Source organism: Corylus avellana, chromosome ca1 (assembly GCF_901000735.1).
Source record: "Corylus avellana chromosome ca1, CavTom2PMs-1.0".
NCBI lineage: Eukaryota > Viridiplantae > Streptophyta > Magnoliopsida > Fagales > Betulaceae > Corylus > Corylus avellana.
This window is the reverse complement of record NC_081541.1, coordinates 11,815,823-11,842,236: the sequence shown is the minus strand read 5'-3', so window position 1 is coordinate 11,842,236 and position 26,414 is coordinate 11,815,823. Positions and strand designations below refer to the sequence as shown.

Below are 26,414 nucleotides of genomic sequence, written 5' to 3'. Positions count from 1 at the left end.
CGCTCCGGAGCATGGATGCCAAAGAATGACGCGAAAAAATGGCGATGGAGAGGTGCGATGGAGATCGGCAGCACGGTGGAGATGGCAAGGCGGAGTGATGACGAGAGCAATGCTTTGGGGCATCAAGAAAAAAAAAAAAAAAAGGCTCAAAGCAAAAAATGGTACACAAACTGCACAAAGGATGAAGCTGGGGGGTGGAGAGGGAGGAGGGAGGAAGCAAGGCCCATCCCTCCTCCCCCAAGCTGAGGACCTGTGCGGTGCTCTCTAGAGAAAGCTAGGGTTTAGAGTCTCGTTGGAATTGCGTTTGAAAAATATAACTTTTAAGTCAAAAAAAGCTTTTTGGCAAAAACTTCATTTTTAAGCTTTTGCTAAAAGTGTGTTTTGACCATTTTGTAAGCTTTTTGGACCCTTGAAAGCGCTTTTAATTTTTTTTTACCAAACGAGTACTTTTTTCTTCAAACAAACTTTTTGAGTGTTAAAAGCACTTTTAGGCCTCTCAAACGCAATCCCAAAAAGACCATTTGTTCGTTTTAGATATATTTTTAAAAGGCAAAAAATGATAAAAGTCTAGATTTTAAGCTTTTTGATGATATTAGGCTAATACGAGTAATGCTAGAAGTCACTAGCGTGTCCCTTTTATGTCACTCAATGACTAATGTGGCTTTTAAAATCACCATTGACCTTATGATTTATTATTATTAAATTTCGATCAAATAGTGATTTTAAAAACCATTTTATTCTGAGAAGAAAATCCATTTGATGAGTTGGGAGAAGATGGGCCGACCTAAATCTCAAGGTGGTATGGGGTTTAGGGATCTTTGTTGTTTTAACAAGGCTTTGTTAGCAAAACAAGGCTAGCGACTAGTGTAAAACCCGGAGAGCTTAACAGCAAAGATCATAAAGGCAAAATACTATCTAAATGGAGATTTCCTTGATGCAAAAATAGGAAGTAGACCCTCTTTAGCTTGGCTAAGTATTTTATCGGCAAAAAACCTGCTCCAAGCTGGATTGTGTTGGAGGATAGGGGATGGCAAATTGGTGCAAATTTGGAAGGATAATTGGATTTCTAAGAGTACGTCCTTTCGGATTCAAATGCCTTGCAAAATTTTGGCGGCGGATGAAACCGTATTGCTCTTATGGATACACAATCGGGTGGATGGAACACCCCCCTCGTTCGAAGGGCTTTTGGGAAGATGAAGTGGAGATCATTCGTAGCCTTCCATGGAGTAGATACAGCAGCCCAGACAAACTGTTTTGGCAAGCAACAAACTTTAGGGAGTTCACGGTGCGGAGTGCGTATTATCTTTAGAAGGAGAGGATTGGATCCATGCAAGGTGAGGGATCTAAAACTTCGAAACTTACAGGCATATGGAAGAATATTTGGAAGCTACAAGTTACCAATGCAACAAAGGTTTTCTTAGGAGGGCAGGAAGTGATATTCTTCCCACCAAGAGTAACATTGCAAAACGTGGAGTAGTGAAAGAGGAAACGTGTATGCTCTGTTGTAGTGAGAGGGAGACAGTAGCACACATCTTATGGTCATGTTTGTTGGCACATGATGCTTGGAGTGTTAGTGGACGGAATTTCCAGAAGAGTTTGTGTGAGGCTATGAACTTCATTGACATTATAGATTACTTGTTTCAACACTGCAGCAGAGAGGATATGGATTTATTTGCTACCACTACTAGAAATATATGGAACAGACATATATTTTTTCTTCACGGAGGCCCTTTCCATCATCCTAATTATGTTGCTAAAGAAGCAGCTCTTTCGGTGCAGCAATACTGGAATGTTGCTTTAACTAGGGAAAATGAGAGCAGGCCTACGGGTGAAATGGCACAAGTACACTGGACACCTCCTCCACAAAATTTGTTTAAAGAAAATTGGGATATAGCTCAGTGCAAAGAAAAACAGCGAATAGGGATCGGGATTATCATAAGAGATTTCAAGGGTCTCGTATGTGCAGCTCTAAGTCAAACAATAGAGATCTACACCGAGGTTGCAACTGCAGAAGCCATGGGAGCACTAAGAGTGATAGAATTCTGCAAGGATATAGGGATACAAGAGGTGATTTTTGAAGGTGATGCTGAGGTGGTCGTAAAAGCCATTAATAAACATGACTCTACGTTGTGCTGATATGGACATATCATAGAGGACATAAAAATTTTCTTGGGATGCTTCAGATGGAGGGAAGTGATTCATGTAAAGAGAGAAGCAAATGGGGCTGCACACGGGTTGGCAAAATTGGCGACACGTAAACAAATTGATAAAATATGGATGGAGGAGATCCCTAGTACTATTTTTGATATTGTAACTTTAGAGCAAATTGTTCTTTCTGTTTTATACTTTAGATTTATTTTGATGAAATGAAGATGAAGTCTTATTCGCAAAAAAAAAAAAAAAAAAATCTCATTCTTAGAGTAACACAAGAGGGACACAATAGTGACTTCTAGACTTATTCAGCTAATACACCATTGTTAAATCACCAGTTTTCCCAAAAACTTAAGCTTATAGGAATAAATAAATTTAATCACTTAATCATTACTTTAACACTCCCCCTCATGTGTTAAAAGTAAGGTCCAACACGTGAAATGTTTAATTTAAATGGGGGGTGATTTGATAGAATCAAGGTTCGATCTCATAACCTGTGGCTTTGATACCATGTTAAATTACCAGTTATCTCAACAACTTAAGCTCATAAGAATCGATAAATTTAATCACTTAATCATTACTTTAACACCCTCCCTTACGTGTGGGCTCAAACTCCATTTTAATAGATGAAGCCCAGTACGTAAAGTATTTAATTTAAATTTGGGTGAATTGATGGAGGCAATGTTCGATCCCAGAACCTTTGGCTCTAATGCCATGTTAAATCACTAGTTTTTTCAAAAGCTTTGCTCATAGGAAGAGATAAATTTAATCACTTAATCATTACTTTAACAACCACCACGTGTATTCAATTAAATTGCAGTTAACTCTTGTGTGGAAATCTCATTTTCTACTATCTTTGAAAACTTTAAGTATAACTACTTATTAAGGCATGCTATGCTCCTTTAAATTATGGCAAGTGTTTTATAATGAGTTTGAGGTAAGTATAATTACTTAATAAGATCGATACTATTTGATAAATATGTTCAGTAAGTATATTTACTTATTGAGGACAATACTAAGACAAGAGGTATGAAAGAAGTGAATATAAGCAATTTTTTAAATAATGATTCTTATATGGTTAATGTGTCTTTATGGTAAGAGATAAACTCCTTTAAGAATGGAATATGATATTGCATATTTTGTACATTGATAATACTAAAGAATGTTAATAAAAGAGCTTGAGAGTAACGGGGTGCGTGGCTACCTAGTCCAACAAATCATATATATATATATAAGCCGAATCACTCTTTAGAGGTAGTCTAGAATTGCGACATGTGACGTGAACTCATTTTTTTTTTTTTTTAAAGGGTAAACCGGTTTTTTAAGGCATAATTTTTTAACCATTTTTAAGAGTGAACCGGTCATTAAATTAGCTTAATTAAGAGCATTTAATTATATTTCAATAATTTTCCTTATATGTGATTTTTGTAAGTTCAAAAATTTAATATACGATATTATTTTCTCAAAATTTATTATTTTCCAAAACTATATAAAGACAATATTTAGAATTTAAAAACATACTACAAGTTGTCTAGAAGAAAAAAGAGAGAGAAATTTTAGAGATTGTTAAGTTAAATATTCCACGTGTCCTTCTTGCTATTTTTTTTTTCTTTTATACTTTTCATTAAGTACATGTTTGGTATACTTAAAAAAAAAAAAAAATACATGTTCAATAATATATTGGTGTATAACCTTTAGTATATGTATTTTCATTAAAAGATACATGATAGATTTTTTCAATAATCTCCTTCTTGTTTATTGCGTGGAGTAATAAACAGGAAGGAGATTTCTTCATAAAAGAAAGACTTGATCGGGTATTGGCAAATACTCAATGGCAAAGTCTGTTCCCAAGTCGACAAGCTGAGGTACTGACGTCGTGCTCCTCAGACCATGCCCCTTTATTCTTTTGGTTTCATAGACGGAATCAAAGGAGAAAGGCCCATAGATGATTCAGGTACAAAATAGCCTGGAAGAAAGATGACGTGGCAAAAGTCATACACCAGGTTTGGCGAGTAACGGAGAGCAGGTGTGGGGGCTGAGTCCCGATTGCTACCAAACTAAAGCAGAGCTGCACCTCACTGCGCAGATGGAAAAGAGTGAACAAGGATCCAACATAAAATGAAGTCCACAAAAACATGGCTATGTTGGAAAATCTTCATGCAGGGGAAGGTGAGTGGGATCTGGCACGGATCAAACAAATTCAAGAAGATACCCAGGAAAAGTTGGAACAGATAGACCTGAAATGGAGACAGAGGGCTAAGGAATGTTGGTTGGCACATGGTGACAGGAATTCCAAATACTTTCATGCATGCGCCTCCTAACGAAAACAAAAGAATCAGATTTCTTCTATTTTGGATGGAGAAGGAATGCGCAGGGATACTCAAACAGGTATCGAAGAGGCTTTTGTTGTGCACTTCACGGGCATTTTAACCTCCTCGGGCCCTCGGGGGGTTGAAGAATGCCTCCAAGGGGTGACTTCTAGAGTCACGGCAGCCATGAACAGCAAACTTGAGGGTGAGGTGGACGAGAAAGAAATTTGGCAGGCTCTATCTCAAATGGCGCCTTTGAAGTCTCCTAGCCCAGACGGTTTTCCAGCTGCATTTTACCAAGATCACTGGAGTTTGGTGGGGGAGGAGGTTGTATAGGCGGTAAGATATTTTTTCAATACTGGCCACATTGATCCAGATATTAATTACACTCACATTGCACTTGTACCAAAAAAGCAAAACCCTATGGGTGTTTCTGATTTCATACCTATAAGTTTATGCAATATGGTGTATAAAATTCTTGCAAAAGTTATGGCCAACCGCCTTAAAATTGTTTTACCCTTGATCATTTCATGTAATCAATCGGCCTTTATCCCGGGCCGATTAATTTATGATAATATCATTGCAGCTTATGAGATTCTCCATACTATGCATACCCGCATGTATGGGAGAGTGGGCTATATGGCGGTAAAGCTCGACATGAGCAAAGCATATGATCGAGTGAAGTGGCTATTTCTAGAAAAAGTTATGAGGAAAATGGGGTTTGATAGCAAATGGGTCAACCTTGTTATGAAGTGTGTCACCTCGGTCTCTTACTCTGTTATTGTTAATGGTTCTCCTACGGGTCTCATAACACCTTCCAGGGGAATCAGACAGGGAGACCCACTATCCCCATATCTATTCATTTTATGTGCCGAGGTCTTGAGAGTCATGCTATCAAAAGAAGAGTTATCCGGAAGATTAAAGGGGGTTCCAACCTCTTTTAAGGGTTTAAGAATTAATCATTTATTTTTTGCTGACGACAGTCTTCTCTTTTGTAAGGCCACTGAACAAGAATGGAATTGTTTAAAGGAGGTTTTGAGACTTTATGAGGAGGCGTCGGGGCAGCGGCTAAATAATGATAAAACTTTTGTCTTTTTCAGCCGCAACACTAGCCAGGCAACTAAAGATCGTATCCTAGAGTTAGTAGGAGTGCCTGACTCCCAGAGATTTGACACGTATCTGGGGCTCCCGGCATTGGTGGGCAAATCAAGAATTTGGGAATTCCAGAGCCTTATTGACAGGGTGAAAAAAAGAATGTCGGATTGGAAGACAAAGTTTCTATCACAGGCCGGAAAGGATGTCTTAATAAAAGTAGTGGTTCAGGCTATCCCAACCTATAGCATGAGCATTTTTTTGCTCCCATCAGAGTTGTGCAAGGAATTGAACAAACTGATGCAAAAATTTTGGTGGGGTCATAAGGAAAATGACAAGAAGATCCAATGGATGAGTTGGGAAAGGATGGGACGTGCAAAAGATGCGGGGAGGCTTGGGTTTTCGGGATCTTGTCTCTTTCAATAAGGCCCTTCTTGCTAAACAAGGCTGGCGAATTATTCAATACCCTAATAGCCTGGCAGCAAGAATCATCAAACAGAAGTATTTTCCCTCGGGGGTTTTTCTGTCAGCAAAATTAGGCAACAAGCCTTTATACGCTTGGAGGAGCATTTTGGGAGGTAGGGAATTACTTGAAGAAGGCTTATTCTGGCGTATAGGTGATGGGAATTCCGTGGGAGTCCGAGGTGATAAATGGATCCCTTTGCCGCTTACATATAAGCCATAGACTTGCAGTTCATTTATCAGGGAGGAGACCTTGGTGGCCGAACTTATGGAAGAAAATCCAGTACAATGGAATAGGCAGCTTATTTTCCAGAATTTTGACGAAGTGGAAGCAAATACTATCTGTAACCTGCCGCTGAGCAGATATCAAAATTCTGACAGGATCATTTGGCGAGCAACAAAATCGGGAGATTTTTCGGTGAGGAGCGCTTATCATCTAGAAAAAGAAAGAATAGCACGCTTGAAGGGTGAATGCTCTCAGGGAGGGAGAACTCAGGCTGTCTGGAAAATGATATGGGGATTAAAAATACCACACTCTGCAAAAACGTTTCTATGGAGGGCATGCAACAAAATTCTTCCAACGAAAGACAACCTCAAGAAGAGAAGAGTGGTAGAAGATGACTCCTGTATTTTTTGTTGCAGCACCGCGGAAACCACACACCATATTCTTTGGAACTGCCCATCCTCTCAAGATGTGTGGTGCGTCAGTGGAAGCAAGCTTCAGAAATGCTGCTCAGGGGGAGACAACTTTTTTGAATTGGTGGAAAACCTGATGGGTACGTTACAGAAGGAAGACATTGAACTGTTTACATTGACTGCTAAATACATCTGGAAACGCCGAAATGAAGTGGTGTATGGGAAGCCCTTCACCCATCCTGGAGCAGTAGCGAAATCGGCGTTGGGGCATTTACAACAGTATCGAATGGCAAATCAGAAACACCAGGAACCTACTGACCAAGTAACGAAAATTCCAGAAAAATGGGAAGCACCTCTTAGGGGGTTTTTCAAGGTAAATTGGGATGTGGCTATTGCACAAGGGGAGCAAAAAATGGGAGTAGGAGTAATCATACGCGATGAAGCAGGAAATACAACTGCAGCTTTGAGCCAGCCCATAATGGCTAGTCACGAACCAACTTCTGCCGAAGCAGTGGCTGCTCTTCGGGCAGTGGAATTCTGCAGGGAGATAGGAGTTAATGATGTGATTCTTGAAGGGGACTCACTTCTTGTGGTAAAGGCGATTAGCGACACTCAAACAAGCTGGCTCAGGTATGGGCAGATTATTGACGACATTAAGGGGGTTCTGAATTTGCTAAATAGATGGAGCATCAGACATGTAAGAAGGGAGGCAAACGTAGCTGCTCACGAACTGGCGCGGTCAGCTTTAAAGATCTCAGCAACCCAAGCATGGGTGGAGGAGACCCCCAGATGTATTTCAGATGTTGTTTTTTTAGAGCAAATAGCTCTATGTTTGTAAGGCCTAGGCCTGCTTTTTTTGAAATGAAATGTTTTATCATTTCCCTCAAAAAAAAAAAAAAAAAAAAAAACTTATAATGAAAAGTAAGATGAAATGTGTTTAAATTTTGAAATCAAATTATAATAAAGAATTTAGCGCATAGCGCGCAGGTTATGTGCTAGTATTAATGATAAACAAGCTGGGGAGTTATGGCTATTGGTAAAAAAACCCAATAAGCTTTATATGGTGGTAGTTATGGCTAAAAAAAAAAAAACCCGTTAACCGAGTTATAACTCTAAATAAGAGGAGTGAAATGAAGATAAAGAAGACTCTGCATTCAAAGATTAATATTATAATTATATGAGGATGATATTTTCTTAATAAAGGCTCTAGACGAAATCAGTAATCCTTATACTTGTTAAGACCGTTGACTCACCTATCTGCCTATGTAATTGTAATTTCCACAATCACATATATGTATATGCAAGATGCAAGTACAGAGGATGAAGGTCAGGACCACCATGATCTATATGCCAATTCTAATATCTATGGATGAGGCAATTTGTTATGATAGATTATTATGTTTAATCTATCTTTCGCTACTTGTTTGCTTGCCTTGTATTTGTATAAACAATTTGGTTATATTTGCTTGTTCGCTGCATGTGACACATGTTTAATTATTGCTTTAGCGTGAATTTAAGATCTAATAACACAATGTTTATATTTATTTAATTAGAGTTTATACAACAACTTTGATGTAGTAGTATTACATGTAAAATTAAATATTGTCGCTCACGGCTTTGTTATTTAAAAGCCAGAGCATTACAGTTATTGACAAAACCACTAAAGCAATATGTGATGTTGTACGGGTGCTAAGTGCCGTCCGGACGGACTCTTTAAATAACGAAGTGATGTTTAGAAGAGCGGTTGCCAATGGCCTTGTTAAAGCCACCATTTTTGTGGAGGCCTTGATAAGCTCTTTTCGTGTTTACAATGTTGTTCTAAGACAAGCCAAAATGTTCTTAAATCTCGCTTTTAACAAATGCACTGCAACAAAAAACCTTTTTCTTCACCTAATAATCTGTGTCCCAAGACTAAATTAAACATCGTACTTAAATAATTATATCGTTGTAAACGTAATCAACCAAGTATGGTGATTCGGTGAAGTTGCTTAAGCATACTCTTCCTAATTTGATTGTGACTTTACTTTTCTTTTTTCTTTTTTCCCTTTATTTTACATTTGATATCATGATTTTGATCCAACTCCATCCACCTTCCATCCCCTAAAAAATAAAATAAAAATAAATAAAACACATAAACAGATTTAGTTTCTTTCTTGAATCGGAAAGTACATTTTGCCCCTATAAACTACAACGCATTTTCACTTTGCCTTTATGAACTACCAACTGTGACACTCAACCCTATAAACTACCATTTTGTGCCCAAACCTTTATTCTGTCAGTCAAAGACGTTAATTCAGACGATCAAAGTGACAATGAGTTGTAATTTATGAGGGCAAAGTGACGGATAGGCCGTCCGAATAGCCTTTGACTGACGAAATGGGGTTTTTGACACAAAATAATAGTTTATGGGGGTCGAGTGTCACAGTTGGTAGTTCATGGGAAGAAAAGACCAAGGCATTGTAGTTCATGCGACAAAAAGTACTTTCCCCTATATTTAAATCTAAAACGACTACCCTCATTTATTTTTCTGTTCTTATTATCAGTTAAAAGAATAAAAAAAGTGAAAAACATGAAACCAATATCCGGATACCTTTTTCTCAACAAAAAAAAGAGCAGCTCAACTGCTCAACTATAAAAACCTGTCGAGGAATTCATCTGTCAAAGCATTCAAATAAGCATTAATGCTCTAAGCATGGCTTCATCACCACAAAGCTCATGCAGATTCTTCCACAGAATTAAGGCTTCTCCAAGCTGTTTATACAGCTTGAAGTAATTTTCTTCTTTATAAATCACTAGTCACTGATTTTGCTGCCATAAAGACATCTAATTAAGCTCCTAATTGTCCCTTTCATTTCGTTTTCATCCAACCTACTTTATTATGGAATAACAACATCATCGTGAAGTGTGATCTATCCTCCCATGGTCAGCATAAGCTCACCCACCTTAACAACCTTGTTTCTTAGTCTTTGTCCCTTATTTTAAATATCTCAATCTTTTTCAGATGGGCTTATCAGTTTGTATTTGGGATCTTGACCAATTTTTTTTTTAATCTAAATTACTAATAACTTGAGCAGCAATTACAAGAAAACTCAGACGAGGTTCACATGCTCAAATATTTTTTTGGGTCGTCCATCCATCTACAAGCTAGATATCTGAGTTGCTATCTGAAGTTTAGACCGAAGCTGAAAAACAATTGAGTTAATACATAAAAATCATGCAAAGTTAAATTATGTACCAATTGACAACACAAAAAGTAACAAAATTACTGAAGATCTCTATTTTTATAATAGTTGCCATATTAGGTAACTTATCTCTATCTCAATTACAAGTCAAATGCAAGCCAATCCTTTGAATTCCAACGTCAGCAGTACACATTTGCTGCTCGATGGAGGAAACTTTTGATTGCGCCATATCCTCTTGCTTGTCTTTTAATTGCTTTCCCACAAAACTCTCCCTTTTTCTTTTGGTGCAATTCATAGAACTAGCTTTTTGTTTATGTTTCACATACCATGATTTGAAAAGGATTTTTAGCTACATTCCTTCCTCATTAAGACATAATACATACATACATACATACCCTCTTTTATTTTATTTTTTAAAAAGCCCAAATCTCAAGCGAAATTTTTAATAAAATAATAAAGTCAGTCCAAATCTCAACCATGGTCCTAAAACCAACGAGCCCTTAAAAACTATTATCAACCAGATTTTTTTTCCCTTGTTTTCAGCTCACGAGCAAATAGTGAACCGTATTGCCGTATTGGTGCGACGTTTCTCAGGAGGGTGTGGAACCCACGGCACCTTCCCACCGACTACCGCCAATTACAGTTCGCCACATCAAAACAAAACTCTATCAAACGCAGACACAACAACTCTCAGGCCTTTCCTTGACGTGGCGACAACTTATTGGTTCGCTTCACGTACACCATCGAAGCTTCCCCCTACCGAATCACCCCCATATTGAGAAGGACAATTTGACTTACCTGGCTCACTGGCTGTGTGTAGTGTGTATAGCTCGCTCGCTCGCTCTGTCAGGTGGTCAAAAATACAAAGACCAGAAAGAAGAGAGAGGGATCCGATATTCTTTGCTCTTTCTTATACATTCTTTTGGTACAGAGATCTTTGAATCCCGACTGAAAAGTCCAACGGAGGACTTGAATTTTCCCTAAAATCCTCATAAAAAAAAAGAAAAACACTCTCAAGACTCACAAACACAAAAAGCTAGTGTTATTTTACTGTACTCTCTAGCTTTTCCTTTGTTGAGAGTATTATAGCTGGGTGTTTTTTTTGACTTCAAATCATTGCTCTCCCACACTTTTGTCTCGCAAAAGCTTCACTCTCTTCAATTAGCGTATGCGCATTCTGGAATCACTCAAATCTCTCTCTCTCTCTCTCTCTCTCTCAACCTTTTTTTTTACACGCATTAGGGTTTCGGGATTGTGTTTGGATGGAGAGAAAGTGAGGGAAATGCGGTGAGAAAATGAGTCGATGAGAGAGCGAGATGGGGTGTGTGTTCGGGAGAGAGGTATCGGCGAGGCCGAGCTCGGTGGAGGAGGAGAGGAACGAGGAGGTTAGGGCTGAGAGAGCGGAGAGAGCCGAGTCTGAGGTTGCTGAGGCTCCAAACGGTGGGAATCGGAAGGAGAATGAGGAGGAGGAGAGGAGTGTGAAGTCGCGGAGGCGGTCGGGGAGGCCGAGGCCGAATCCGCGCCTTAGCAATCCGCCGAAGCACCTGCACGGCGAGCAGGTCGCCGCCGGCTGGCCCTCCTGGCTCTCTGCCGTCGCTGGAGAAGCCATCAATGGGTGGACGCCGCGGCGGGCCGACACCTTCGAGAAGCTTGATAAGGTAAGCGATCTGTTGTTACTTAATGTGAGGTACAGTGTAGAGTCAAGGTTCGAAGAGAGAATTTCATAATTTTTAATCAATATTCTAACAAGTTACTATAATTTCAGTTTGAATACGTGCGTGAGTTTCCTTATTTTGATGATTGTTAAGAAAATGTAGGGAAAGAGATGGAAAGGAATTGTTTAGGTTTCTATAAATAAGAAATGGTCCACAATTTCGGAATATGGTTAACTTGACTTTTTGGAAAAATCAAATAAACCTAATTTTTTAAAGGAGATATGGTTAGTTTAGTAATCTCTTTATTTTCATTAAATCTGTGTTTGTATCTGTCATGATTAGATTGGGCAAGGTACGTACAGTAATGTGTACAAAGCGAGGGATACTTTGACGGGGAAGATTGTTGCATTGAAGAAGGTTCGATTTGACAATTTGGAGCCTGAGAGTGTAAAGTTCATGGCCAGAGAGATTCTCATCCTGCGCCGTTTAAATAATCCAAATGTTGTAAAATTGGAAGGCCTGGTGACTTCGAGGATGACGTGTAGTCTGTACCTTGTGTTTGAATATATGGAGCATGATTTGGCCGGTCTTGCTGCGAGCCCGGGAATCAAGTTCACAGAAGCTCAGGTATTGCCAGTCTTGCTTTGCCGGCTTTTGTTAGATAGTCCAAGATATCTATGCCTGGGTAAATTTTAATCCGTTGGCCAGTTATCGTAAGGAGGCCATGTTGTTTCCTATTTCATATATATTATGAATATGGCAGGTCAAATGTTATATGCACCAGCTGTTATCTGGGCTTGAACACTGTCACAAACGGAATGTGCTGCATCGTGATATAAAGGGGTCTAATCTTTTAATTGACAACGAAGGAGTTCTGAAGATAGCTGATTTTGGATTGGCTTCCTTCTTTGATCCTAATCACAAGCAGCCTATGACTAGTAGGGTGGTTACTTTATGGTACCGACCTCCAGAACTTCTTCTTGGGGCCACTGATTATGGTGTAGGTGTGGACCTCTGGAGTGCTGGTTGCATTTTAGCTGAGTTGTTGGCAGGGAAGCCTATCATGCCTGGTCGCACAGAGGTAACTACCATATGTTTGAATGAATTCCTTAAATTCGTTTATTGCTTCCTTTGGGATGATTAATGTTGTGGAGGTCTGTAGTTCTTAAAGTCACTTGAAGTTTGTTTTGCACCCAACAATTGCTTTTGTTGCTACTGTTGTTACTGACGTTTATCTTTTATGTTACTTAGGTGGAGCAGCTTCACAAGATATTTAAGCTCTGTGGTTCTCCATCTGAAGAGTATTGGAAAAAGTCAAAGTTGCCACATGCAACAATATTTAAGCCCCAGCAATCATACAAGCGATGCATAGCAGAGACATTCAAAGATTTTCCACCATCGTCTTTGCCACTAATCGAGACCCTGCTTGCAATTGACCCAGCTGAACGTCAGACTGCCACTGCTGCATTGAGGAGTGAAGTGAGATTTTATATTCAACTACTATTTTTAATCTTCAGATTGCCTCTTATTAGCTATTCTATCTTTTCAATAGTGGCTTTTGCATGGCTGGTTTGCTTAAGATATATTTCAAGCTACTCAAATGTCTGAATAAATTTTAAGGTGATGTATAATGTCAGATTGATGTATTGATAAGAAAGATATTGCATTCTAGAATTAGTATTGCAAATTGCATTTGGTCATATATCAATGAGAATCCATGAATGAATCTTGTTACCTTTTTTTATTGTGACTGTTGTTATGTCCATTATTTAGATGTGGTTATTAAAAAACGTGCATCTATAGGTGAAGCATACAATTGTCTTCATCCTTTTTAGTCATCCCTTTTAGGGTTAGCCTTCTTGTGTTCCAGGTTTCTTTCAACTGTTAATTTGTTGCTACAACTAATACTTATCAAAAAAAAAAAAAATTGTTGCTACAACTAAAATCTCTAACACTTGCTATGTTCTCTACTGAGAAAGTCTAAAACTACCATGTCTTACAAAATATTTCGAATGAGAACTGCTAAACTTTGGTATTGATAGACAAAATTAAGGGTCTAAACTATTTTGGCTACTTGAATGCATTCTGATTTTCCTGACATAAGATTCTCTTAGTACTGTATGCCATAGATTTTAGCCATCCAAATGTATTAAGTCTTTGACTTTTGGACCTATCTTTTGCTGATACTACTGGATTTATGGGTTTCTTTTTCCCCCCCTTTAAATGCAAATATGGTTATTTTGACCATTGTCTAAAAGATTGTTTGCCCATTTTCAATTTTTTCTCCCAAATTGAAACAATTATTAAATGAGGATATGGATCAATGGAAGGATTCAGATGAGAAGAGCCAAGCCTAATCAAGACACATCTTTAGCCGCTCAGTTCTGTTTTAAATCGATTGGTTCAAGTTTGTATTGAGCGTTAAACTTTGTAGTGCTCATGCTTGGTCACGTAGGTTTTGTTGAGCTTGAGCTCTTTACATGCCTGGGCTTATTCGTTAGCTGAAGCCATGGTTTATGCCTTTATAAAATAGCAATCAATATTCTTACCTTGACAAATGAACATGGATCCTCTAATTCATGGTCCTAGTGTGTATCCACTCAAAGCTTACTTTCATCGAAGTTTTTTATTTGTATGGAGAGCTTTTCTTTAAGTATACCCTTTGAGTATTTAAAAAAGATCAAATATCATTATACAATACATTCTCTGAGTTTTCCATTCAGGCCAATCTTGGCAATCCTTAAACTTGACTTGTTGAGAAACAAGTCCAAAGGCTGTGTTTTAGCCTGTTATGTTAAGCTGAGAAATAGCTGAAGGGAACTTATTAATGACCTGAGGTGGAGCTTTTCACAGGAAACTTGTTTATTTGTCAGTCCCAGTCAGTATTGGTTTTATCACTAGAACAGGATATTTTCTACTTCTTTGTTGGTTATTTGCTCTGAATCTGAGTTGAATATCTGTGTTTCCATTAGTTTATAATTATTAAATATGATATGCAAAATAATTTGTTTGGAACTCTTTTACTTCACCTCTACTAATTATTGTATATGTGATGGGTTTTTTTGGCAGTTCTTCACAACCAAACCTTATGCATGTGAGCCTTCTAGCCTTCCCAAATATCCTCCCAGCAAGGAGATGGATGCTAAGCTACGGGATGAAGAAGCTAGAAGGTGGAATACTGCAATTAATTTTAGTTTCTGATTGTTCGTCTAATCAAGTTTGGCATTAGTTGATTTCTCAAAGCACATGATTTTTGAACTTTTATAACGTTATTTGGGTTCTTTGTGAAGTGTCGTCCAACAATCTGAAAAATCGTAAAGTAATTTGCATAAGAAATTTAATAAAGGAAAAGTATTGCAAAATGTTTTGACAATTTTCATATATAACTCAATTTTGGTGCCTCTATAATATGTCCACAGCACCATTGCTTTGTCATATATATATGGAACAAGTTGAAATTTCCTCATCTGATGATGAATGGTTTTCTTTTCATGCTTTTACCAGCCCAGTCATTAGGCATTTCTTCTTGTATTAGTTAATTAGTTTCTAGATCATTTGAAAATTCATTTTCGTCATCTTCATCCTCTTCTTTAGCAAATACAAGATGTCGTATGATTGTCTAAATATCTAGCATATGTACTCTTTCCAACTCTAACCTTAAATGAGCTTTATGGCTGTAGATTGAGAGCTGCTGGCAAAGCTAATGCAGATGGTGTGAAGAGATCTCGGCAACGCGATCGAGCTGCTGTAAGGGCATTTCCTGCTCCAGAAGCGAATGCTGAGCTTCAAGCCAATCTTGATGTATGTCAGATAATTTGTTTCTTTCAGCAAAAAATCCTTCTAGCTTTTTTTTTTATTTGTGTATTTAAGTTAACACAATTGCTGAGGCTTCAGTTGTTTCGATGGACAGAACAAGTTTCTTATTAGATTCCATGGCATTTCATGGATTAGGTTTTTTGGGGAAGAAAATGTTACCTTGAAAACTTGAGAAGGAACATTTTCAAAGTTACACCTTTATTGGCTGATTATGTAGACGTATGAGTCCAGGAAAAGAGGGGCCCATGGACCTCCATAGTTGGCACTATCTATAATTCCTGTGCTTCTTTTTAGGAAAAACAATTCATGGACCTCCATAGTTGGCACTATCTATAATTCCTGTGCTTCTTTGTAGGAAAAACAATTTAAAACACTTGCACACACAATACCCTGGAAAACAAAAGAGCCTGTTGTTAGTATATGGTTACCACCACCCTTAGGGGAAGCATATGGTATAGTCACTTCTTTAACATAATAGGAGTGACAAGCGACAAAAACTGACTTACACACCAATGTGGAGCAAGCTGGTGTGGGCTCAACTGTGTTGTTGAAGTAATAATGGAAGAGAATGCGTGTGGACTTGGTGAGAAATGATATAAAGAACACTTGGAACCTTGGAGAACTGGTAGTATGAGCTTGCTAAATGTCTGATTTAACTGGCCTGGCTTGTAGAGAGGAACTAGCCTACACTCATTGTGTTTTAGTCTTTGTGAGGAAGTTACAGAATGCTGTGGAATGGGAAGCCTCCAAAGGAAAGAGGGTGGAGAAGAAAACTGGTGTCTGTCAATATGTCTTGTAAATATAATCTTTGTTGTCATGCTCCACTACAAGTAGTGGATGCAAGAATATATCACTCCCAAATTTTAAACCGGAGGTGTATATGTTTGTGTTTCTAGATGTGCAAGGGAATATGTGCGTGTGCACATGAGTGAGCAAGTTAGTTGTGTTTATGGTACAAGTTTGGAGTTGTCTTGAAATTGTCAATTTGAGATATAGGAAGCATTATGTAAATAAAAAGTCAGAAAAACAATGACACCTTTTTTCAGCGTCAGTCCGTGATAGAATTTCAAAGAAATAAGGTATCTGTTTTATATTGGTTTCATGAGAAGAAAATGCAACATTTTTCCCCTTCAAATGTCTCACATATTATTAGTAAATAAAGTGGATAATCTGTAAATGTCCAACTTAAGTTTGGCATGTATGGACCTATGTCGCAATCGAGTAGTATATGACCTACAAATAATGGACAGCAGGGCATATCGATTTGCTGGGGTCAAAATTGGATGATCTAACATTCTAGTATCTGTGCCAAGCATTTTTATCTAATCAGACTAGCCAGCAGTGGATGCTAAGTTCTAGGTAGAGTAGAACACACCCTTGGAGTATGTTTGTTAATGTGTGTTGGGGGGTGGTATTTGTTTTTGGTTTGAAAGAATATTCTGATGTACCGTAAAGGTGAAAACTGTTTTTGTGTGTTGAATAGTCTTTCGTGTTTTAGGTTATTTGTTAATGTATTTGACTTGAGAATAGAAAACAAAGTCATTAACAAAACATTGTTTGTATTCGTCTTTGCTGGTTTGAGCCCTGCACACTCTCTCACGCGCACAAACACAACCCAGACTACATGTTATTAATGCTTCCTCCCTGCACTAATGTAGTTGTTTCATTCCTGCAGATTTTAGTCCTCTTGCAGGTTCTTATTGTATAACTTCACAACTAAAGCCAGTGGAGTTACTTTCAATTGAATATTCATGCTAACTATAGTTTTATGTTACTTCCTATGACAGAGGAGGCGACTAATAACACATGCAAATGCCAAAAGCAAGAGCGAGAAGTTTCCTCCTCCACACCAAGATGGAACACTTGGGTATCCTTTGGGTTCTTCACACCATATTGATCCAGTTTTTGATCCTCCTGATGTTCCATTCAGTTCTACTCACTTCACATATTCAAAAGCACCTATCCAAACTTGGTCTGGCCCATTGGTGGACTCTGCTGCCGGTGGTGCTCCAAGGAGAAAGAAACATTCAGCTGGTGATGGTCATGCACATTCAAAATCATCAAAGAAAGACTCAAAAAGATAAAAGAGTTCTACTGGGATCAAAAAGACACAGGCATGTAATATAATTTTTATGCATTTGTGAGAATATTCATGAAGCTGTCTTATATTCGATCCGGGAAAGCCAATTAAATTGAAAGGAGAGGTAAGATATATCTTGTAATCCAGTTTTCACATTTCTTGTTCTATTTTTGAATTGTGAGAGGCTTCTCAATATTGTATATTTTTTCTTTTTTCTTTTTTTATATATACTATTTCCCCTTTTGAGTTGAAGTACTCTAGTAGTTATGTGAATTTCTTAATAAATTTGCTTTGGGAACCCTGATCTTGTGTTTGATTTTTCTTTTATTTATAAATTTGTAACTTCTTAAATTTAAGAAGCTATTCGTATCTGGAGAGGTTAATTCAGGCTGTTCATATTTAAATCCTTATTTCAAGTGTTTTATTTCTTTTTAGAAGTGAAATTTTATTAAATGTTTGAAAAAAATCACATGATTTGAAAGAAAAAAAAAATAATAATAATAATAGTAGTATGCAATCCCATCACATCCCCAATAAAGACCATTGAATTAGATGATCATATGGGTGCGTGCATAATACGTTAGAATTCCAGCCGGCGCAGCTGGACCTGTTACTGTTAAGAGTCCTCAGACAAGGGTCCTAAAGCTGTGTGCCCCATTATTTGGTGACAAGTGACAACCACCACTCTACCTTATGCTATGAAGCTGAAATATGCACATTAAAAAACTTGAAGAGTAAACTTTTTACACTCTTTTATTACATTTATTTTAGACTGATTGATATAACGTGCTTTTAAGTGGTTAATACTTTTAATTATTTAGGTAATTTATATGAGAAGTCACTTAAAATATATCATGTCAACCAATCTAAAATAGTGTGATAAATGATTGTGAAGAGTAACATTACTTATTTAAAAAACCCACGTGTATTCGTTCAACAAGTATTTCCTCATACATTACACTGTAAATATACTAAAGGTCCATTTGGATTTGTGGTTAAAAAATGCGTAATTCAAACCCAAAAAAAAAATTTAAAAAAAAAAAACAATTTCAAAATGTGTGATTTAAAAACACAAATTTAAAGTAATAGTTAAATATTTGATAAAATTGTGATTTAGTATTTAAATTAGCAGTTTTAAAAAAACCCATCCCTTTGCCTATAATTCGAAAAGACATTCTTCTACGTTTTAAAAAATACACTATTAAATAATACAATTTTTACAATTTTGTTTAAAATCACACTCTTGGCTTACAAAATAAAAAAGGGTCAAACGACTCTAAAGTAAAGTTCGAAAGTGGAAAAGCACCTAACTATTCCATTTGATACGAAAAGTCCAAAGGCAATACTGCCTTAATACCCTCTTTTATATATATGGGAAAAATTCACTTTACCTCCCTGAAGTTTCAGGGGTTTTTCAATTTGAACCCTATAGTTTAAAAAGTGGCAATGTACCCCCCAATGTTTCAAAAATTTTCAATTTAAACCTTCCGTTACGATTTCCGTTAAATTAGACGGAAATTTTTTTAAAAAAAGCCTGAGGGTAATTATGTAATTTTAGAGATTTCCGTCCAATTTAACGGAAATTATTAACGGAAGGTTTAAATTGAAAATTTTTGAAACATTGGGGGGGTACATTGACACTTTTTAAACTTTGGGGTTCAAATTAAAAAACTCCTGAAACTTCAGGGGATTAAAGTGGATTTTTTCCTATATATATATATATATATATATATATAAGTACATTGAAAGAAACCAAAGTACAAGAAACAAACGGGATAAGGAGGGTCTTTCTCACTTAAGAGAAATAAACAAAAGAAAGAGAAAAAGGGAATGCTATTAAAAAAAGATCTGGCTGCGGCTCAACGTGCCACATAATGAGCACAGAAGTTTGCACTTGTATTAACTTTCCTAACTTCCCAAGAAAAAGCAGAAAGAATAGAACCTAGAGTATCTGAAATGACATTGGAGATGTGCTAGTCTTTGGATTTTTGTGGGAATTGTAGAGCTGAGATCACTCTCTTATATTTCTTTGTTTCTAACCTTTTCCTCCTTAGCAACCTCAGCAGAAATAAGCAAAATAGCTATTAAAAAAGTACAAAATTTTAATTTAGCTACTCATTTTTTCATACACGCTCCAACAAATTATCTATTCTACTTTTTATTTTCTTTAAATATTATTTTGTGTGGGAGAGTGTGTAAAAGAAAGAGGAGGAGAGAGATAGTAAAAGAAAGAAATTGAGAGAAAAATAATAATAAACAAAGTTTATAATGTGAATAGTGAATAAGATAATCAGTATATTTATTATTCATACGAGAAGGAAAACTACAAAATGACTATTCTACTGGAGAGAAAAAAATGCTAATAATAGTCAAATCTGACTATTATAAAAGATTTGCCTATTTTCCTAAAGATGCTTAATACGCTATGAAAGTAAATGGCAAGTGCATTTACATATGGCTTGGTAAATTTTAGCTAAAAAATCTTTTATTTTTTTATTTTTATTTTAGTTATTTACTTCTTCAAAACACCTATATTATACTCGCTATTATAATTATTTAATTTTAGTATTTTATTTAAATATTATTTCTTTATTCACTTTCGCTATGCTCAAAAGAAGAGAGTTTATTAATTAATATATGTATCCCTCTTTTTGACTAAGTTGACTAGGCCAACGCAGATGAATTTTTACCCATTTTTTTACTATTTTGACTGGCCCACGAGAATATTGCTTAATAGTCTTGAATGAAAGGTAGGTTGAAGAGGAGCGAGCAGTTGCATGCTGGGATTGAAAATTTGAAAGGCAGGTAATTGGGTAGCTTTGGACCTTGTACAACAGGATAAATGCATTCAAATAGTCTCTATATATTTATATTGCTAGTGCCCCAACAGAACTGCAAACTCAAGCCATCACCGCCATGAACCCTTTATCTTAATTTCTTGCTTTCACACAAGGCAGAAGCACTGCTGGAGCCTGGAGAGTTGTTGGACTTCAAGGCCTGAATGAGACCACCGCCTCCTGCTGGGCCTGGCGGGCCTCCGCCTCGGCCTGGCTGGGGACCTCCTGGTCCTGGAGGTCCTCCGCCTCCCGTTCCGTGGCCCGGACCGCAAGGCTATCTGGGTGGCTTCTTCGGTGGACTCTGCAACTCCATATCTTCTTGGTATGTGAAAATTCTCTCTACTTTTTTCTTTTTTTTGTTACTATTCCTGTCTTCAAGAAAAAAGAAAGAAAAAAAAAGACAAATAATAAACAAACCCTTTTCCATTAGAAGAAGTTGAGAGGCCAATTTTACATGCGAAAATGAAGTTTCAAGCTTTATATATATATATATTATTTCTCAGAATGCATGTCTAGCTAGTCTTGCAATATATATATTATTTCTGAGAATCCATGTCTAGCTAGTCTTGCAAAAAGCAAGTAGTTAGAGGTAGATTGGCATGTTCTTTTGATAAAAACCTAACAATGTGCTTTCTTTGGTCGGTAGCGTCTACTTCCTCTGCTGCTGCTGGTTGATACAAGACTGCTTTGGAGGCCCACCTGAGCCTCCTGCTGGGCCACCCACCACCTCCTCCTCCTTTTCCTCCCCCTCCTTATCCTGGGTCACCTCTTCCACCTGGTCCCCCGTTCCCTCTTAGTACTCCACCTCCCCCTTGGCCTCCTGAACCACCGGTTGGCCCACTTGGCTCTTATATTGATCTGCCTCCCCAACCTCCACCCCCACCCCCATCCGGTCCTCCTGTTGGCCCATTTGATCCTTTCGTTGGCCCACCTGGTCCTCCTGGTGGCCCATTTGGTGGTCCTCCCGGGCCTCCTGGTGGCCCACCTGGACCTCCACCTCCTTAGTCGCCTAATAAATATGTTTACTGGACCTTTTATTTTCAGTAATCCCATTTTTAACCTTTGCAACCGTGATAGATGTCGATTGATGTTCAGTAATGGCAGGCAGTGCTGAAAGTAAATGTACTCTCTAGATGTTTTTTTTTTTTTCCTTGGACAATGTATTCTACGAATCTACGGATTGAAAATAACATATTTATATTTCAACTTCTCATCAAATATCAATCCTACAAATTGAACGTAAATTAACTTCCCAAATATCTAATAATTCAACATAGGTCCATGCATATGCAACTGAATGTTTCAACTAAAGATGGAGAGCGGCTAGCCCAGGCCCGTCTTGAAGCACTACGCTCATGGTCATGGAACCTGGTCATCATGGGCTTACTGGCCCAAGTAGGGCTCATGCCCATATGAGACTTAGCTCCATGGGCAGTTTATTTGCAACAAAGCAATGTGAATATATGGCTTTTTTTTATTTGTATTAAAGGCCCATTGGCTTTTTAATACCATTCGAGGTAACCATCTCTTATTTCTTCAGGCTCTAGCACCGCACCACACACCATTTATTCAATTGTTTTCGATGAGTTTTCATGTTTTTTTTTTATCAATCCGCATGTTCTTTAAACCAGGTTGTATTAAAAGGACGACATAATTTTTCACATTGTCTTTGTGAAAAGTTATGATTAACTAGTTGGTTGGCAACGTCTTTTTGTATATATATTCTTAAGATTTTGCTTGTATCATTAGGATGATAGTTAGAAACAAAAATTTAAAGTAAGGATCTATTGACAGATTCGTTAAATTCACCTTAATAATTATGAGCTTCCTTAAAATTCAACTGGGTCGCAATAAAATTATTTTTCTTCATAATCTTAGGTAACTACAATTATATAATAAAAAATAAACATACATATTAATTTACAATTAACTAAAGAACAATCTAAATACCAAAGTTTACATAGACAATCTTATTACTTGATAGTAAATTTAAAAATAAATTCATATAAAAAATTTAATTACATACTTGAAAATTTTCAAGAAACATAAACTATTTGTTATTGGAAATTGTGCAAACTGCAAAATTGAGGCAAAAAATATTATCAGATTTTTTGTTCTATTCTTGCCGTGTACACTGAGCGCCACTTGAGAGAGATAGAAGAAAACAAGCCCATGATATAAATCTTGGGTATAACATACCTTTGAAAATCGGTTTATAAAGAAAGAGTGTTAAATAATTTATATACACATGGTTAAGATTAGACTTAATTCATGTGGGATATTAGGATCATAACATACCACCACGCTTCTGTGGCCGAAGTCCACGGCGGCCCACTCTATTGACACTGACCCGATTGTAGCCTTTTCTCTTTTGGTGGCTCCATTCACCTATCAGTATTTTAATCTAGCCTATAGGTCGCCCCCTTGTGACTCGAACTCCTCGATATGGTGGCTAGCTCTTATACCAAATGATACAAACCTTTGGTAGAACTCACCCTTGAAAACCGGTTTTCAAGGGTGAGTTCTACCTAAGATTTGTATAATTTGGTATCAAAGAATACTCCATAGATTGTTGATTGCTATAGAACTGCTCTGATACCAATATTACGTGAATGCTTTACAATCAACCTGACTGCTCTGATACCAATATTACGTGAATGCTTTACAATCAACCTGACTGCTCTGATAGATTGTTAAGTTTTAAGGGAACCTAAAACCTTTTCAAACACGTGGTTTGTATTAATTTTCTGCTTACTTTATTCATAAAGTAATGGCTTTTAAATAGGCAAACTATTACAATATTTCTAGGGCTGAGTCATCAAGACTCTTACATGGAAAAAAATAAAGACAATATCAAATAAAAATAAAGACAATAAAATATTCTACTATATCATATATTTGAATATATGATACTATTAATAATCATTCCGTATGAAACTTCCGTTCTTGTAACGGCCCATGGTCCTGTTTTCATATGGAGAAGACTATTAAGCACTCGTCATCTCGTTTATTGGTTGCCTTGATTTATGTGGTGTTTGAATTGGAAAATGGGGATTTTGGAGTTTAGTTTAACTTCTATGGCGTTTAAATTGGGGGAAAAGGAATTTTGGAGTTTAGAAGATCATGAAAGAAAATGGCAAATAATAAATAATGTCTTTATCTTTTTCGTTTTATGTTCTACTTAAGGTGATATTCTCTTATTAGAGCGAAGAAAAAAAAAAAAAAAAAAACCCAATTCATTCAAAATTTTTATAAAAGTAATTCTCATATAAAAATATTGGGTGCACATGTGGATGAGGGATGCAGTTATTTGCAAGAGGTGTGATACAGTCACAACTTAAATTTAACTTTGGCCTAATTTATAGACCAAATTTCTCTCTCTAGTTTAAGGCTCTCTCTCTTTCACACGCAATTTTTTTTAAAAAAAAAAACTTAAAGAGAAAAGTTAGGTCAAAATTGGGTTTAAGTTGTACCTTTATCATTTTCCTTAATAGCCACATTCACATCATGTTTTTACCATATTGTGGTTAGTATCTGCTATCCACATTTTAAGTAACGTGCCTATTTTAATCTCTTGGGCCTTCTTTGGATCTTTATTACGGCTTATTTTAAACGATTTTAAAAATGATTTAAACCGATTTTTATTTGTTTTTAAGGCTTAATGTTTTCAAAATATATTGATTTTACGTTACCTGTGTATTTTTGCCAAAGTGAATGAGTGAACTGTGAAAAGAAAAAAAAAATATATATATATATATAATTCAAAAGAGATATGCTAAAATCTAATAAAAACTCTATATTTTGCCTATAAAAGTTCATGTGACAAGATGCCGCATCATCTTCTTTTTGTTTTATCTTTTTTTTTTTTCACAAAAAATATGATGTGACATCTTATCATATTAACTTTTATAGGCAAAATATAGAGTTTTTATTAGATTATAGTATTTCTCAATCCAAAATGACAGCAATCCAATGAATTTATTAAATATAATATATATCTTATATATATAAAGGGTATTCGGAACTTTTGCTAACAAGATTGCATGTACAAATACAAATGGCAGATAGCGTGCACGACAAGGCGTTTGGAAAATTGGAAAGAATTTGTTTTGACTACCTTTTTCACGTTTCTCACCAAAATATGGTTTTTGCCGTTACTTTTGACCGTTATAATTTTGTAGAGGGCCTCTAAATTGGTTGAAACTTGGCTTTTTTTATTTTATAAGAATGGACTAGAAAGGAAACGGCCAATGGAGAGGCGGCGCTTGTCGGGGAGAATTTTTTATTTTTTATTTTTTATTTTTAAATAAAAAAGCTAATCATTTATCATGCAGATGTCTGGAATGGTTGGCTATCTAATGTCACAGGTCATGGTCATATTCATATGTTGTCATGACTCATGATCATAGCATAAATAATTTAGTCAGATCCACTCAATTCTTGCCAGCCATGAGTCATCACCCATAATAGAGAGGATTCTCAATGTGAATTTGATTGCTCTCAATCATGTACACGACACAACGCACCAACTAGATTGTCTATTGGATTGGATTAAAATATTAAACATCAACTATATATAGTTGATGTGGTCCGTCTTGATTCATCCACTGGCCCCATTTTCCTCATCCTTACTACTTATTTCTCTTCTCTTTCTTGATCGATAATTGAAAACTATATAGATAAGGGTTATTGTGCTGAAAAATATGTGTAGGGCGAAAAATTTCTAGATTGATCCATCAATTTCTATTCTTAACTACTATTATTCTCTTTAATTAAAGGTAAGATGTCAAAGGTTACATGGGTTTAAAATGGTTAGACTCTCCAATATCGAACTCCAAACAAGAAATACGGTACATCAAATACAAACAAATAGTAGAAATAGGAAAAATTTTACAAAAATTCTCTTCACCTTTCACGCGTTTTAAAATCATCTCTTCAAAGTTTAAAAACTTTCAATTTAAGGTATTAAACTTTCAATTTTTTGTATTGTTTCCTCTTGGTTTAGATTTTCCGTTAAATCCGTACAAAATTTCTAAAATACCCATTTTTTTAATAAAATAAAAATTATGTAAAATAAAAAATTATAAACAGGGACGGAGGAAGGGGGGACTAGCAAGGTCCCCCCAAATGACAAAAAAAAAAATTTAAGGTAAAAACAATTTTTAATGGTTAAATTTTTTTGTTTTGCTAATGTGTCCCTGCCCATTAAATTTTTTCAACCATGGGCCCCTGCCCATTCTTAAGGCTGGGTCCGTCCCTGATTATAAAAATTCAGATTAATAGAATTTGCAAAAACACCCACACCCGAATCTTTACAATTTTTATAAAAAAAATAAGAGTATTTTGAAAATTTTGCAAAGATATACCGAAAATCTTAACGAAAGAAGAACGTTGCAAAAAATTGAAAGTTCAATAGCCTCGTTTGAGAGTTTTTAAACTTTAAATAATATTTTCAAAGCACATGAAAGTTCAGAGAGATTTTATAAAGTGTCCCTTATAAAATAAATTCAAAGTAGTGTCGGCTTTGAATTTAATTCAATGACTCGTTAGTCTAAAGTGACAATTTGGTAAGCAATCAATATACACTCTAGGAGTCAAGTGGAGGCAGCAGACATTCCAAATCGCTACCACCCGAAGTTAAGAACCACAAGTCAAACCCAAAGGAAAAAAAGTAAAAAAGAAAAAAAGAAAAAAACATATGTTTGAATACATCTTCTCTCTTTTGAAAGACAGTTCAATGTGCACTTATAACATGCCAGTGTGGTTTGAGTTTAAAGCAAAATAAATAGATGAGAAAATTATGTACTTACTCGTTATTAACTATATTTAATTTATAATTAATGTATTCAATTTGCAATAAGATTATTGTTATTGTACTTGTTGGACTTTCTTATAAAAACATATGTGCTTAGCTTAGGATCGAAATAATATTAAATATAACCTCAAGTGCATAAAATATAACATTTTAAACCACAAGTTGAAAAATTAATTAAGCTCAATCCAAAAAATGAAGTGCAGTTAATTAACTGACACATGGCAAGCTACATGCACGTGCAAGATAAAGGGGTATCTCCTCCAATTGGGAAGAAATTGAATATTCTCTAATTGTTAATTATAGTCCTTCATTTTAAATCCAATGGTCTATAAAATCATTTAAATCTCGGTAAAACAAAAGCCAACATTTAATATCTCGG

At 36.3% G+C, this 26,414-nt stretch overlaps 2 protein-coding genes across 2 annotated transcripts; both read left to right on the top strand.

Moving 5' to 3' along the window:
- Nucleotides 1-1,368: 1,368 nt before the first annotated feature.
- Nucleotides 1,369-2,136, top strand: LOC132181948 (uncharacterized). The gene has a single exon (XM_059595190.1). It carries the CDS (start codon nt 1,369-1,371, stop codon nt 2,134-2,136), a length of 768 nt encoding a protein of 255 aa, XP_059451173.1.
- Nucleotides 2,137-10,671: 8,535 nt separating this feature from the next.
- On the top strand, nt 10,672-17,685 carry LOC132179149 (probable serine/threonine-protein kinase At1g54610). Its single transcript, XM_059591802.1, has 7 exons — nt 10,672-11,490; nt 11,830-12,114; nt 12,251-12,568; nt 12,739-12,966; nt 14,557-14,657; nt 15,168-15,288; nt 17,091-17,685. Exons 1-7 carry the CDS (start codon nt 11,149-11,151, stop codon nt 17,385-17,387), a joined length of 1,692 nt encoding a protein of 563 aa, XP_059447785.1. The 5' UTR covers nt 10,672-11,148; the 3' UTR covers nt 17,388-17,685.
- The last annotated feature ends 8,729 nt before the right edge of the window (nt 17,686-26,414 follow it).

Excerpts from the sequence above, each read along its gene's own strand:
- LOC132181948 (XM_059595190.1), top strand. The coding sequence starts at position 1,369 with ATGGAAGAATATTTGGAAGCTACAAGTTACCAATGCAACAAAGGTTTT.
- LOC132179149 (XM_059591802.1), top strand. The coding sequence starts at position 11,149 with ATGGGGTGTGTGTTCGGGAGAGAGGTATCGGCGAGGCCGAGCTCGGTG. Across the intron at positions 14,658-15,167 it reads CGGGATGAAGAAGCTAGAAG|ATTGAGAGCTGCTGGCAAAG; the intron begins GTGGAATACTGC and ends TTATGGCTGTAG. Across the intron at positions 15,289-17,090 it reads AGCTTCAAGCCAATCTTGAT|AGGAGGCGACTAATAACACA; the intron begins GTATGTCAGATA and ends TTCCTATGACAG.